This window comes from Amphiprion ocellaris, chromosome 7, assembly GCF_022539595.1.
Source record: "Amphiprion ocellaris isolate individual 3 ecotype Okinawa chromosome 7, ASM2253959v1, whole genome shotgun sequence".
Taxonomy (NCBI): Eukaryota; Metazoa; Chordata; class Actinopteri; family Pomacentridae; genus Amphiprion; species Amphiprion ocellaris.
In genome coordinates this window covers 21,642,224-21,657,998 of record NC_072772.1, presented here as the reverse complement: position 1 = coordinate 21,657,998, position 15,775 = coordinate 21,642,224, and the positions used below count along the sequence as shown (strand labels likewise).

Below are 15,775 nucleotides of genomic sequence, written 5' to 3'. Positions count from 1 at the left end.
TTGTCAGTTTTAAGAGACAGTATAAAACATGGCTGATTGACAATAAAACGTGCTGAATTCAGGCACTTTAAGATCAGACACTTTAAAAACAGACTTTTAAACTATTTATTAACCATTTTTCCTGCTGTCAGGCGTTGTTGTGAATATCTGAGTGTGGGTTGGGGCGGTAACAAGAAACGAGGGAGTGGACGGGCACTGGAAAGGGACAAACTAATACAGTCTATGGGAGAGACTCAGGAGTTGTTCTTCGAAGCAGCAAAGCAAGCCCAAATAAGCGACTACAGTTTAGTAAACAAGACCAAAAACCCGCGACTGAAGAGATTTGCTAGCGAGTTTACAGAAAAACAAGCTCAAGCACAAGTCACTTATAATAAGAGGACTTTCCAACACTCAGCAAGTTGGTATGAAACGCTTCTGCTGCGTCACTGACAGGAAAGAGCTGCTGCTGTTTATAGCGCCTCCTCAGGACACCGTCAGTACTGCAGCCTGCTGATCAAATGTCTCCGGAGCTGCAGTCAGGGAGCACATGCACGATTGCTGATTTAATGTGGACCATCGTTAGTTGCCTTTGAATCAGTAACTGAACAGTAATCAGGACGCAGACACATCGTATCGTCGTTAAAATGTTGCATGATCTTGTATCATAGACTATATTTGCGTGCTATCTGCTAATCACGTGATGTGAGCTGAACGCAAAGCAAGTTTATTTTCTGCTCAAATGAAAGTGAAAGCGTCCTGAGTGACTCGTGTTGCTCGAGCAAAACGAAGAATCAACGCTCGGTTCACTAATGAATAATCATGGCTTTCATTTTAAAGATACTTATTTACTTCTATCTGTCTGCAGGTAAGTTATTGTCTAAAACTTTGGTACTGATTGTGGCGTTTTTGGAGTCTGTATGGTCTGTAAGTAGAAAACTCTTAGAGATACTGTCAGTGGTGGAAGAAGTACTTAGATCCTTTACTCAAGTAAAAGTATCAGTACAGCAACGTTAAAATACTTCATTACAGGTAAATCCTGCTTGAGCAAAAGCAGACAGCAGCAGAATGATAAAATATTAAACTACTGCTGTCGTCCCTCTGCTGATGTGTTATTACAGCTGTCATGCTTATACTATTACCAGTGAAGTATGTGTCTATATGCTGTTATTGATGGAAGAAGTACTCAGATTCTACTGAAGTAAATGTACCAATATAGCAACGTTAAGATACTCCATTACAAGTAAATCCTGCTCAAATAAAAGTAGACAGCGACAAAATGTTTTTAAAGTATCAAAGCAGGTCAACGTACTGCTTTAGTCCCTCAGACTGATGTATTATTACATGATTACACTATTTCCAGTGTAGTATCAGTGTATCAGCAGCAGGCTACTGTTGAAGCTGCTGCAGATTTGAACTCGTTTATGTCCAGCTTTATACACAGAGATGGCAGATAAATCTGAAGGCTTCAGACGAAGTTCTGATACACAAATCTGTTTTCAGTTCTCATCTAATCTTTGATTTTTTTTCTGACATTATTTGATCATTTTAACATTTATTGAAATTAAAACATGTCAGAAGTTTAGAGGGAGAAAAAAAATCACCGTTTGGTGGAGCTGTTAACAACACAGGCATCTACAATAGATTTTAAGAAACTCACATTCTTAAAATTTGAACCAACGGTTTACTATAAGTACGAAACCACTGGTTCAATATTTAGCAGTGTGTTATATTTTTTTAAGTGTGTTACATAACCCATTGTGTAGATTCCTCATCTTTACAGTAACCAGAGCTGTCAGATGAGTTTAGTGGAGTAGAAAGCATTAAGTGTTCGTTGACTGTACTGATTCAGTGTGTGTGTTTGTCATTCAGGTGTGCAGGGTGTCCATCAGATAGCATGGCTGTCCTGTCAGTTCATTGATGAACATGTGACTGTGAATAATGAGAGTCATGTTGACACTCAGCTCATCTACAGAGAGGCCATGCTGCAGTTTGGTCAAACAGGAGACTCTCCTGTTAATCCACGAGCCATCACCTTCCTGGTCACAGGTAAACTACTGCAGCCTACAGGCAGAGAACACTGAAAAACGGTGTCCTGATTCGTATTTTATTCTGTTGCAGGATCCAAACTGGACCTGCGGAGGTACATGGAGGGGGTGGAGGCAGAACGGGTGGAGTGTGAGCTGCGTAGGTACAGTACAGAGGGAATCCATGTCCGCTGGCCTGTCCAGGGGGCTCAGGGCTACAACCGCTGGTTCAGCTGCATCATCAAACACAGTCAGGAACTTTTCACTTTCACCGGCTTCCTCAGACAGTCATCTGACCAACCTCCACCAGGACAGCAGGACTACCGCCGCTGGCCTGCAATAGCAGATGGAGAGATACTTACTACGACAGGTAAACTCAACAGTGTCCTCAATAGCAGCAGCTATTAACAGTTTCCTCGCAATTAGTGTCAGTCCCACATCCTCATGACTAAGACCTGAAACTGTCCAACTGTCTTAAACACTTAAATTACCCACATCTTATTATTCACCTTGTTGCTTTTCAACATTGACTCACAGTCAATTTATTTCTACCTTTTTTTTTGACACCAATTCACAAGAAAAGGCTCTTTCAGGTCAAAGTGTCAAACAGGTTTTTACAACTACATACAATGACTGTACCTGTTCCTCACTAGTCAAAGCTTTATGGAAGAGTGGTAAAGAGAAAGCCACTGTTGACAAAAGCTCATGTTAGATCTCTATTAGAGTTCATCCAAAGGCATGTGGGAGACTTTGAAGTCTACTGAAAGAGCGTTCTTTTGTCTGGTGACACCAGCATTGGGTGTTTTGGTCATCAGACTAGACACTATGTTTGGTGGACTCCAAACACTGCACATCATTATATACACACCATCAAACACTGTGAAGCATGGAGGTGGCAGCATCATAATGTAGGGATGCTGTCCAGCAGCAGGCCCTATATGGCTTGCAAAGGTCGAGGGTAAAATGAAATGCAGCAAAGTGTAGAGAAATCCTAGTGGACAACCTGATGCAGTCTGCAAGAGAACTGTGACTTTATTTTCCAGCAAGGCAATGACTTGAAGCATACAGCCAGAGCTACACAGAAATGGTTTAAAGACAACAAGGTTAGAGTTAGGATGATACCTGTGTATGCTACCGGAGCTGAAGCAGTTTTGCAAAAATGAATAGTGTAAAATTGCAGCGTACAGATGTTTAAGGCTGACAGAGATCTATCCACACAGGATCAATGCTGTGATTGTGTCAAAGGTGCTTCTACTAAATACTCATCTGAAAGGGGTGAATACTTACACAATCACTTTTGTTAGGTTTGAATTTTTATGTATTTGAAACTGAAAATCTTTTCACTTTGAGATGAAAGAATGTCTCTTTTGGAAATTCTAGCCAAAAAGGCCAAATTAGGCAATAAAATGGAGAAACGGGGGGCTGTACAGTATATTCTAATATGTTCCTACTACTCTGTTCATATTCTGCATTCTTACTGAACGAAGATGCTTTATCATATTGTATATATCTGAGCACAGACATACTGCCACTAAAGCTATTCTATTTAGACATTTCACATTGCACTGCATTTTTACTGCTTCTTTTGTACTTCTGGTTGCATGCTAAACTACAGCTGTCCTCGTACTTGTACTCTGTGACATGACAGTAAAGTTGGATCTAATTTATTCTTAAACTAACCTGTTTCCATAGTTGCCATGGTCATCAAAACACAATCTCCATCAGTGAAAGCAGGCCTGGGGTCCCAAAAAAAACTCCACTGCCAGTTTGCCATCGACCACAAAGGACCAGATGTTACCGTGGAGTGGCATCGGCAGCATCGTGGAGAGAGGATCCAACTGTTCAGCCATACCAGTCGCTCAGGGCAGACCAAGGGGACTGGTGTTGCGCTGAAGAATCTGGCAGGTGGAGATGCCTCCTACAACCTTCCATTCACAAAGATGAACAGCGAAGCGACCTACATTTGTTCGGTGTCAGTGAATCCACTGTTTACGAGTCTGGATATAAACCTGCACATTGAAGGTGAGAAAATATTCAGAGAGGCCATAGGACAGGGCTAAAATGCTGATATTTTGTCCTATAAATAATGTTATCATGATTTAAAAATCTACTCACTGGCTTCTTGTTGGTATCTTACTGTTTTTATCAGTGGATGGGGTTTAATTAGCCCTTATGAATAAAGTCAAGATCTTTTTGTAAGATTTTAAACAAGAATGAACTTTATTACATGTGCTCTAGTCTAGCTGACACTCTGACTCTTTTCAGTGCTTACAGCTCAGACCACACTTTTACTTTCAGTTTAAACACTTGAACTGGCACCAGTTCCCTACAGGGGCCCTTAGCAAACATGTCCAGCTCCATTTATACTCAGGCTTGCATTTCAGTTTTGTCATCAAAATCTTCAACTCCTGAAAGAGTTCTCATGATTAATCAGTACATCTAATTAATTGACTACTTGTTTCAGAAATAACACATTTTTTCTGATCCTTCTCCAAAATCTAAGGAGCAGCTTGAATCAATAGTGATACTTATGGCAAAGGACATGGCTTGAAAACAATAAGAAAATTGCTCGATAGTTTCACTTAAACTGCCACAAAAGCACAAAATGTAAATTTCCCTTGACGGTGAAGCCCCTTTGCACTTGGTGGAGGGGGATTTTGACTTCTGGAGCCCAGAATACCTCCACCCACTGAGTATATCTGTTGGTTCTCAGTCAGAGCTCCATTGGACTTTATCAAGTAGGTGGTTGTTTGAGTTGTCTGGAATGCAGCATGAGTCTCATAATAATCACTAACTGAAGGTTTTGTATGCTTTATTATATTGAAGAATATAAGGAAACAGAACCCCTTCAATATACATAAAATACAAATCTTTCGGGTTACAGAGCACTTTAGGAGAAAGCTATTTGTATGTCTTACGTTAATAAAACTAAAATTGAGAATTGTTTCAGTTTTTCCATCATTTAGAACACAAAAGCAGCACATTCATATTTTCAAAGTAGTTTAATCTTGTTTTTTATTGTCCTTTAAACTCAACAGAATCCTTGTATTTACAGTTCATCGATATAATTCTTGTCTGTATCTCATGTAGCTGTACATTAATGTGACCATTTGATTGTTTTCATTTTGCTTTCATTTCTGTACAGTTAGTGTGGTTATTGGGACAAACCTTATATCTTGTGTCAATTTATCGCTTTGTATTTCCATATGAAGCTAAAGCCTGCTTGTGTGGGTTATTTCTAACTGATATTATAGAGACTTGGAGCTTTATTGAACAATGTTGAAGATGAGAGCACATTTCTGCACTAACAAACAATTATGAATGTCACCAGTTCTGAATTACAAATTAGAACTTTGACACATTTGTTACCAGAATTTTGTTCCTGTGTAAATACCATCCTAGGGATTGAAATCACTACTTTAAAGTTTAATTTCTTTTATCCTCCTCCTCTCCTCAGAGCCTCCCAGAGTCTCCCTCAACGTGGGACCCACTGTGTCCTTGCAGGAGGGGGAAGACCAAAAGATAGTTTGTGAGGCAGGGGGCTACTACCCTCTGGATGTGGAGATAGTTTGGTACGAGCAGGACCCTGCAGCGTTGGGTCAGAGGGTCGGTGCTCCTCTGCCCAAAGTGCTGCAGAACATCCTGCTGTCCAGCCACAAACTCAACAAGGATGACACCTACTCAGTCTCAGCCTTCTTCTACCTCCAGGCTTCACTCAGAGACTCAGGGAAGCAGTTTACATGCAGCGTTTCGCACAAGTCCCTGAGAGTGCCCATCAAGAAGAGCTTCATCCTGCATGTTGAAGGTGAGAGAATACAGGGATTTAACTGTAGTACTCGGAGCTACCACACGGTGGCAGCAGAGCTACATATTTGACATCTTTCTCTTGTCTATTTCTGCACAGAGCAAGTCAGCTGGAGCTTTAACCTCATTGTTGGCTTCACTGTGATCACGCTGTTGGTCATCCTGTGTGTGATGCTGCGTTACCTGCACTCAGGTGAGTGTCGAGGCCACGTATGACATAAAAACATGTGGGCTGCTGCATTAATATCACCGTAAACATGTGAGATATTATGTCACTAATACACTAATAAGCATTTATTGTCTTCACAGCAAGAAAACAGTCAATGCGGGTAAGTAAATATGAAAAAAACTGGTTTTGTTTTTGGAGTCAGTATCAGTTCAAATTAATATTTCATCTTTGGTGTTTGCATTTGCATGTGTGTTTCTGTGTCTGTCCTGAGCAGGAGAAGCCATACTGAGGAGCCTCTGGTCTGACAAGGACATCACAATGAAGACAGACTGTCTCTATCACTTCTCTCCTCATTCATTGCTAGCTCAGGGTGCTGCAGCTGTTTGATTTAGATTTTTTTGGTGAATATGGGTTTCTGTGAAACTGAAGATCTGTTTGTATGTTGCACTGATTTTATTTAATTGTATGCATTGTAGTAGCTTGATGTTGAAGTAAATGATTGGTCCTATTGAAATAGAGAAACCCATGTTTTACAAAACTGGTGATAATGCTACAGCCACAGTTTGAAGGTCTTTTGTGGGGTTTTTGATCACTAGTAGTGCTCTGGTGCACACAAAGAAGGCAAATGACACTCAGTGCTGATCTATAGGTGGTCATCTACACGGAGAATCAAAGCAGTACTCCAAGAAAAGTAGTGAAGAAAAACACTCTTGGTTTGCAAATGAGGAATTAAAATGATTTTAAAAATAGGCTTTGTCAGTTTTTTGTTTTTTCTTTTCCTCGTGAACACATTCAACAAGTTTGTTAGACATCACAGACATACAGAATGTGTTTATATCTGAATGTGATTTCACTACAACATTATTCACTTACAAAAAAACTGAACAGGGCACCTTTAATGAAATATAGGTGCAGTAAATCTACAATGTCACTAAACCTGCGCAGTTTTTGTTGAGCAGTAAAACGATAGCAGTATACTGGAATAAATACTAATTCTTGTAGTAATTTGAATGATTTCAGAGGTTATTTAATTTCTAGTGGTTTTTTAGACTATTTGGCAGCATATAAATGAACAATAAAAGGGTTATTTGGCTTTTTAAAGTGTCTTATTTGTTGTCTGAAATGTATTTTTTCGAAACTTTTTAAATTTCCTGACAGATCTTAGCCCGTAAATTAAAGTATTAAGCGAAACTCACTAGAGAGTTCCAGAGGCTAGACAAACTTTCTTTGTTTTTCTCTCCAAAATTCAAAGGTGTTGTTAGGAAAAGTTTTTCTGTAGCAGAAAGTCACATATTAAATCAATTCAATTTTATTTACATAGTGCCAATTACAGGTGAAATTGTCTTAAGATATTAACAGAAATCTATGAGATACCACCAGTAACAGCAACAATGAATGACAATGAAAGTTCACGCCAAACACGAATGTGCAGGTGTACCAGGGTGGAGCAAACATGCAACCAGTCAAGCCAAAATATTTGGCACTGGGGCTGGAAAACACATGAAGTCGTTCAGTCTAAACAGAAACTTGGGTTTTAACGTTTCTGTTTTACCAAAAGAGATGAAAACAAGAATCCAGCTATTGCTCAATGTGTGCACATAATGTGATACTAAAGTCAGCTGATTATGTATGTGTCCCTCCTCAATACTTTTTTCCTTCCTACTTGTCCCTATATATTTCTGCTTTTATGTATTGAATGCTACTAAAGAAAACACTAAGATGAAATCATGCAATTTATAACACAGGACAGCAGTGAGACAACCTTTGTTATGAAAAATGTAACAAAATGAACAATGGCAGTACATGTGAGCTCTGCAGAAATGGTCCTCTCACACTTCACTTTATAAGACTCAGATCTCACCCACAGTCAGAACTTTGGCACCAGAAGTGGAAGATTTCTCTGAACCGCCATGAATCAGAGTTTAAGGTGTGTACCTGTGAGCGGGATTTGTGACATCACATTTACTTTTTATTAGTTTCAGGTTCAAGAGGCAACTTGTACCAGTGTGATGTGGAAACCTGAAACCTGCATTGTACCTACATGAGAACAGACAGTTGATGATGCAGGACACATCAGCTCTTCACATGAAAATGTTCATATCTTCTGGATGTTTCCTGGGGCAGGAGGTGTAGATGTGACACACAAATGATTTTCCAAAGCAGAGCATTTTCATTCATCTCTGAACACGCCTGCAGGTCTCCCTAAGTGTAATTCTTAGAACTTTGCCTCCTATACTTTACATCCACACTCACCTCTGAAGCTAAGGTAAAATCAAAGCTTCTTGTAGAGCTTGGCGGGTTTTAGAAATGCTCTGCTTTCATATTATATTCTCTTCGTATGCTCTTTATTCTGGCTCTCTCATTAGAGACATGCACTCAACATGCTTGTAAAACACAGTGACCCTCACTGCTCGTATCTGTCAGCCGTCAGCTTTGATGTGGACAGATGAGGAGGAAAACTACGATGTCCACAGAGGATGGCTGAGCTGGTCAGTCTGAGTCCATTTACAGGGATAAACAGCTTTACAGAGACTGGTACCAGATGTGTGATTGTGTGTGTGTGTGTGTGTGTGTGTGTGTGTGTGTGTGTGTGTGTGTGTGTGTGTGTGTGTGTGTGTGTGTGTGTGTGTGTGTGTGTGTGTGCGTACGTACATTAACTGTAGTAAAGTGAACTGATTTAAAGTGGGATGATGACCGTACTTTGCTGAGGACTCAGTGTCTCACATTTCACAGTAAACTTGAAAGTTGTGTGATTTTCAGGTTCAAATAATAAAATAATAGACTGTAAGCAGGTGTGTATCACGTTTGTAGGTCCTTGAAGCAGTGAGTGGATGGACAGTGTTGATTTGTGGAGGAAGCAGTGAAGCTGTTCTGTAGGAAGAAACCTGGAAGTCACAACTCTGAGCGAGACATTTGGACAGCGATAAGAACTCCCTGCTGATCATTTTACTGAGTCTCTCTGTTGTTTTATTTGTAGTTCTGTGAATTTTTAAAGGTTATTTCCTTCTCATTTAAATCTGTTCATTAATATGCTTGAGGTAGAGACACAACATGAATAAAAACAACAATGAAATCAAGTGTAACCATTGATTGTAGTTTTCAAAGTGACTCATGCTGCTTCATCTGCTCGCTGTGCAGGAGAAACAGGTAGAGTTGTCAACAGATGATCAATCACAAAGATCCATCATCTAACTGCTGAAAAGGAGACAAACACTCAGATAAACAGTGTTACTAGAGGATTTAGCAGGTACATCACCATGGTAACGGATGCTGAACTCCTCACCTGCTCCAGAGAAGGTTTAGTTCCAGATAACAGATCAACACATACAGAAACATCAAGGACTGAACAATCAGTTTTCATGTAAAATATCCAGATAGTGAAGCCAGATGATGACAACACATCCTGGGTTTGTTAAACTCTCTTTGTAGTTCAGTCTCCAGGTAGTTGTCTAGATCACAAACTACACACTCTGGTATTTCAGCTGTTCTTGTTGGTCAGCGACAGAATAGAGGCTATCAGGCAAGTTTCACGGATACATGAACACAACTAGATGTCAAATTTGTATATATTTATTCAAGAAACAACAATAAGTACATTCAGTTCAATTCAATTTTATTTATATAGCGCCAATTACAATTCAGATTGTGTCAAAACGCTTTACAGAACCCATATGCCTGAACACCCCAGAGCAGCCCTAAGGTGACCGTGGCAAGGAAAACACCCCTTGAACAGGAAGAAACCTTAAGCAGAACCCGGCTCTTTATGTGGGGGATCTGCCTACTGGCTGGCTGGTGGGTTGAGAGAGAGAGAGAGAGAGAGGGAGCGAGGGAGAGAGAGAAGAGATGGTGTTGCAGCTTCCTCCAGGTCTGGGCTCCAGCTAGGAGGCTCCTAAAAAGAACACAAATGTCCATCCATCCATTATCTATACTCCTCTTGATCCTTAGAGTGGGGGGCTGGAGTCTCTCCCAGCTGACTGAGGGTGAAGGCAGGAGACACCTGGACAGGTCACCAGTCTATCACAGGGAGAACACAAACAGTATCAGTGTTTTTAAATCATCTTAATGTGACAACAGATACTTTTTCAAACCTCTCCAACATTCTCATGTGGTTTAGCTGTTGGCGTTGCCGTCACCACAATTATCAACACCTCAAAGTCCTGCAAATATAACAAAAAAAACACAAAAATTATCCACATTGATCAACACGTCAGAGTCCTACAACTACAATAACAACAACAACAGCACAAAACTATTAACAGCACATAGGAAATAAGAGAGAAGAAAGAAAATGTTAGTAAGAGTCAATATTTGAAGCTGCAAACATGTTGATAATTACAGCAACTTAGTATTGTGTGTCAATCAGATTGTTAGAATTTTATATTTTATGGTGCATTTTTCAATTAAGTAGATTTTTTTATTTTTTTGTTTATTATTAATATTTAGATTTTTATATAAGAATTTAGATTAATATTTAATTTTTATATATAAAATATTGTAAGATTAATATTTACATGTTTATATATAATATTTTAGATTAATATTTTGATTATTATATATAATATTTTAGATTAATATTTAGATTTTTATATATAATAATTTGGAATAATATTTTGATTATTCTATATAATATTTTAGATCAATATTTAGATTATTATATACAATATTTTAAAACTAATATTTAGATTATTTCCCAGTTCCCCTAGCTTAATATGTTTGGTTGGTTTAACATAATTTAATTATAGTTATAATAACTGAATTATGTTAAATATGTTGCTGTGCAACACTTGAAAGTGGGCATGTTCTACTGACTGTCTGTTATCACGGACACTACCACTACCTCCTACTGTCTCCTCCAACGTTAGGCCTCTTCTTCTTCTGGTCTCCACGTTTCCTCACTGCTGGTGGACAGAGTTACATCATTAGAAGGACGCTACCACTTTAACATCACCACTTTAAATTGCTTATTTGAAGAATAATACGAGCGTCTGATGTATAGCAGCGCTTTTTGAGAGAAGAAGAGCTGCTCTCTTACCTGTTTTTCATAAAACAGAAGGCACGCTGATCTCTGCTTCAGGCGACACACAGATTCACCTGTTGTCACGGTGACGTGCTCATCATTGTAGGTGAGCCAACGGTCTGATGTGTCGCCTGGTTCCTGAGGCCGGAGACACTGAAGTGAATGGGACGTCTGAAAACATGCTGGATTCTGAAACCTTAAAAATCTGACTTCAGCAAATGAAAAACACAAGCAAACACTTACCACTGTGAGCTGTGGAACCCAAATGACTGACGATGCTCACCAAAGTGTAGCGAGTCTCTGTCTGGAAAAGAGCATAGACAACAATTAGCTGCACATGTAGAAACATTTCATCTGACTGCAGATACATCTGAAGGGTTTCTCTGTATCCAGAAAACTATACTAGTCATAGCAACAGGGTCCATTTGTGTATAAAATGAAGTGTGGTTCTGAACATCAGTCTTACCTGTGCAGTGAGGGAGTGTTCTGGGTTCATCACAAGCTCCCTGGTCAGTTGAATAGGAGTGTTGACCTTCTCCAGCCTGAAGGTCGAGGTGAACCTGAACCGTTAGAGCTGGAGAATCAGAACGCTGTTGACAGAAATGACAGAAAAAAGGAGATACAGAGGAGAGGGTCACATATCACCATGACAAAGGAAGCTCAATGAAAGAAACTGCTGGTGGTTTCGGTCTGTTTGTGATGATATGATGTTACTCACTCTGGCATCGTCAAAAACGACAGACGTTCTGTCGACTCTCCAGCTCCACATGGACACCGGAAGTCCAGCTTGCCCTCCTGCAGCAGGGAACAGCATGAAGAAATATGTTTTAGGTTTAGTTATTCACTGATTATACCAGATTCATGCAGACGTACATGTTCATGCACACACTTTGTTGGAGTGTGAGAATAAAGCAGAAAGCAGCTCTTACTTTCAGGTACTTCTGCAGACACTGGCTCACTGAGCCTGCAGGTACCAGATCCAAAGAGATGTTCAGGAACTCCTCCTCTCTTATGGATTCACAACCACATCTGCAGAAGAAAGAAAAAGTTCAGGTGAAAACAAAGTCACACATTTCCTGACAGACATTCTGATTGTAAAAAGTCCACAATAACAAAAAACATAGCTTGGCATGACTGCCTTAGAAATAACGGAACTTTGCAACTTGAAGAAAATGATGTGGTCATGTGCTCGGCCCACCTTTGCTGCAACAAGGCATCCTTCCCTTTTTACCTGGTAAGCAGTAGAAGGACATTAGTGTTGCTTTACACACCTATAGGTGACGTTACAGGCAATAAAGGCTAAACGACTGTGACGTTTTTTTTTTACAAGACAACTGTAGTGTCTTTGGATTAATGTCAAACAGTTTAATGATACTGCATTGTGCAACACCTAGTAAGGATTAAAATAACACATCATTCATTGGAAAAGTACCATGCAGAGACTAAGGCTGTCAACATGACTACAGGATGGAGCTATAAATGAGGCCCTGGATGCTTCTCAATAAACAGGACTCCTCTGAAAGAAGGATTTGCCCCACACTGAACTTCATCCTTCGTACATGGAGTTTCAGAAGTTTTCCACGCTGACAAGACCAAAATACGGTGGGAACTCTATAAACTATATCTGGCATTGTCCAATGTAAAAAAATATTTTAAAGAAGGAAAAAAACTTCAGGTTCTTTGGAAAATGGATCTATGCTGGTATCAGTCATAGCAGGGCTGTGGTTTGTAGTTACAGAGAGAAGCTCTTCTCGGAAAAGTCTATTTGTTACACAAAGAAATATAATGTGTTGGTTGCGTAACTTCAGGTGAAAAAACACCAACAAAAGACTAAAAACAGGATCTGTAGGTTACAACTGATGTATTCTTCCAGAGAAATACATGAATATGACAGTTCAGAGCTCACATGTTGCATCAGTTCTGTGTAATTACAGCAGCTTTATCCAGTCACAGAGCTTAAGACTATAAGCCGGTGTGCAGGACAGGAGACAAGCAGGGGCCAGTGCTGGAGGTGGGTTGATGTCACTGCAGATATACTGAACCACACACTCTCTGATCCCTGGGTGTTGTAACAGAACTGAGGATTAATTAGCTCAGTATACTCCAGGAGGCTGTGGGTGATTTAATGCTGATCTATCCTCCTTTCTGTTTGTAGCTGGATCCTTATCTGTGATCTTATGTCTCCAGGCCTGCTGTCACAGGCAACCAGCAAAGAAAGGACGTGTCTGTGTGAAGCAGGTAAGTAGAGTTATACGTCTTTCTTATTTATAACCAGGACGTAAATATTTCTCTTGCAGTAATTTCAAAATCTGTCTGCAAATGTTAACCATTTATGACCTGTATAGTGCTCACAGGAGAGCATTATGTAGAACTGTCACAGACTGCAACGAAAACTTACATGAACCATGCATCCTCAAAAAAGGTGGCCTGTCATAAAACACAAACTTAAAAACATACTGTTTTATTGAAATAAACCCTTTGAAAACTTAATGTCAAAATAATCAAAAGAAAAACAATCAAGAATAAGGCTTTGAAGAAAACACTCAAAGAAAACACTCAACAGTGAGCACTCAAGATTTTGGACACTACTCAGCATATACTGTAAAGCACTGCATTATGGGATTGTTAACAGACAGTAGTGTATAACCATTTGTACAAAACACCACAGTGGTCGAGGAAGACAATCTGCCATAGAAGATTAAAAATACCAACACAACAGCACTAATGGTCCAAACCTTTACTGGAGTCTTCATGCACCATGTAAATGTTTCTTTACTATTGAGGATGTTGTAATGAAAGCAGCTATATGCATTTATGTAATAAGAAATTGCACACACTGATGTAACACACACGTGCAAGTGCCCTGGGATCTACAGCTTTAACGACTCTGTAGAGCTAATAATGGCACAAGATATTGATGTGATGTTAACATAGGACTGGGGCGACAGGTCAAATTGGCAACATTCACTGGTGTGTTTGTAAAACAGTCGCTGTATCAGCAGTTTTGGCAAACTGTCCATAGCTGTGAATATTAGTGTGTTTGGTTGTCTGTCTCGATGTGTGGCCCTGTGATAGACTGGCCTGTCATTGCACTGTCAGCTGAGATAGACTCCAGCCCTCCTGTGACCCTACAGAGGATAAAGTGACATATAGATAATCAATGGATGGATGGATGGATGGATGGATGGATGGATGGATGGATGGATGGACTTGTTTTGTAAATTGTCACTTCGAGGGAAGATGTATTTGCTGAACAAAGGTGTAGTACAAAGTGTAGTAACTCATGATTGTGCAGGAGAACTTGCCACCAACTAAATGTGGAAGATGTTTTTGTTTACTGTGACATTAGAATTACCAAATCTTCCAGACACATTTGTAAATCATGAATACATACACACATATACAGCCCTTTTAACCTTGGCTATGTTCTACAAAATGCCAGACAATGTGATTCTCATTTCCCTTTCTCACACACACACACACACACACACACACACACACACACACACACACACACACACACACACACACACACACACACACACACACACACACACACACACACACACACACACACACACACCACTGGTTGCAGAGCTGCCATGCAAGGTCCATCAGGAGCAGCTTGGTGTTCAGTTCCACACATGGCAAGGTTAACAATCCATAAAAAATGGATTGCACCAGAGCAACAGTCACAAATTACTGAAAGTGTTCCATGATTCTTGGTTAGTTCAGTATTCTTTGACTCCTGTTGGGTTTCTGACTAGGCGACTAAAACATTTATGGCTGGACAAGACTGATGAAGTTGCTAGAAGATGCATCCATGTATCAGGTCTTATCTTACATTTCAGAGAGTCTGCGCCTTTCCCGTGCCGTGATATGGTTTCAGAGAAGACGCTACTGCTTATTTGATCACAATTTTGAAACCTATTTCTAAATAAAGTAATTTTTTTAGAAATCATTTGACACATTCAACATTGGTTGACTGGTTAACGGCAGTTTTCTATGGTGGATATTACTACTTTACTCAGACTTTAAAAGGTTCAAAATACATTTTTTGCATTGACAAGAGGATATTATTGTACTGGCTTCAACTTTATCTCTGAACTTGATGATCAGTGAGAATTCTAAAGTAGGCATGAGCAGTTGAGGTTCTTCTCCTCCCTCTGTACCAGTGTTTGCCTCGTTCTGATCACGTTAGTTTACTTGCCAGCGCACCATAGTTCAAATAGAGGACACTTTATTGAGGCCGGCTATGTCTAACGTCACGTCTGATCCTCTTATCTCCTGCATCTCCACAGATGAACTGGTAACTTAAACTCAGTGGAAAATTCATGTAGGCGAGGTTCTGTGTGTGTGTGTGTGTGTGTGTGTGTGTGTGTGTGTGTGTGTGTGTGTGTGTGTGTGTGTGTGTGTGTGTGTGTGTGTGTGTGTGTGTGACCAAACCACTTGCCACATACTTAACGACCACACGCATAATGAAGATTCATGTAGCGCGAGTGGAAAATTCACGGTCCAAGTGTGTTTTCAGAGCACGTGTGTGTTGGTTTTTGTGTTTGAGCTTTAGTCTGTCTGTGGCCTCTTTCCTTCTCCCCACAAATACTGAGGTTTCGTCTTCGCTGCTCTTTCTTCTGCCTCTGGACTTGAGCTCAGGACTGAAAGCGCAGCGCTCCCATGATGGCTGAATAATAAACAGGTCTAATGGCGGTGCGACCGCCTGGCTCTCCTCTCCTGAGCTGTTGTGACAGATCTGGAACAACACCAGATGATTTCTAACACAAA

At 40.0% G+C, this 15,775-nt stretch overlaps 1 protein-coding gene across 1 annotated transcript; it reads left to right on the top strand.

The window, feature by feature from the left end:
* The first annotated feature begins 231 nt into the window (after nucleotides 1–231).
* On the top strand, nucleotides 232–7,080 carry dhrs13b.2 (dehydrogenase/reductase (SDR family) member 13b.2). The gene is made up of 8 exons (XM_023261371.3): nucleotides 232–844; nucleotides 1,849–2,025; nucleotides 2,098–2,373; nucleotides 3,696–4,025; nucleotides 5,461–5,808; nucleotides 5,908–6,000; nucleotides 6,117–6,136; nucleotides 6,251–7,080. Exons 1-8 carry the CDS (start codon nucleotides 799–801, stop codon nucleotides 6,263–6,265), a joined length of 1,305 nt encoding a protein of 434 aa, XP_023117139.2. The 5' UTR covers nucleotides 232–798; the 3' UTR covers nucleotides 6,266–7,080.
* Nucleotides 7,081–15,775: the final 8,695 nt, after the last annotated feature.

What these genes read in the sequence shown, in the direction of transcription:
- dhrs13b.2 (XM_023261371.3), top strand. Translation starts at nt 799, where the DNA reads ATGGCTTTCATTTTAAAGATACTTATTTACTTCTATCTGTCTGCAG. An exon ending in CTTCATCCTGCATGTTGAAG is followed by an intron (nt 5,809 to 5,907) that starts GTGAGAGAATAC and finishes ATTTCTGCACAG; the next exon opens with AGCAAGTCAGCTGGAGCTTT. An exon ending in GCTGCGTTACCTGCACTCAG is followed by an intron (nt 6,001 to 6,116) that starts GTGAGTGTCGAG and finishes TTGTCTTCACAG; the next exon opens with CAAGAAAACAGTCAATGCGG.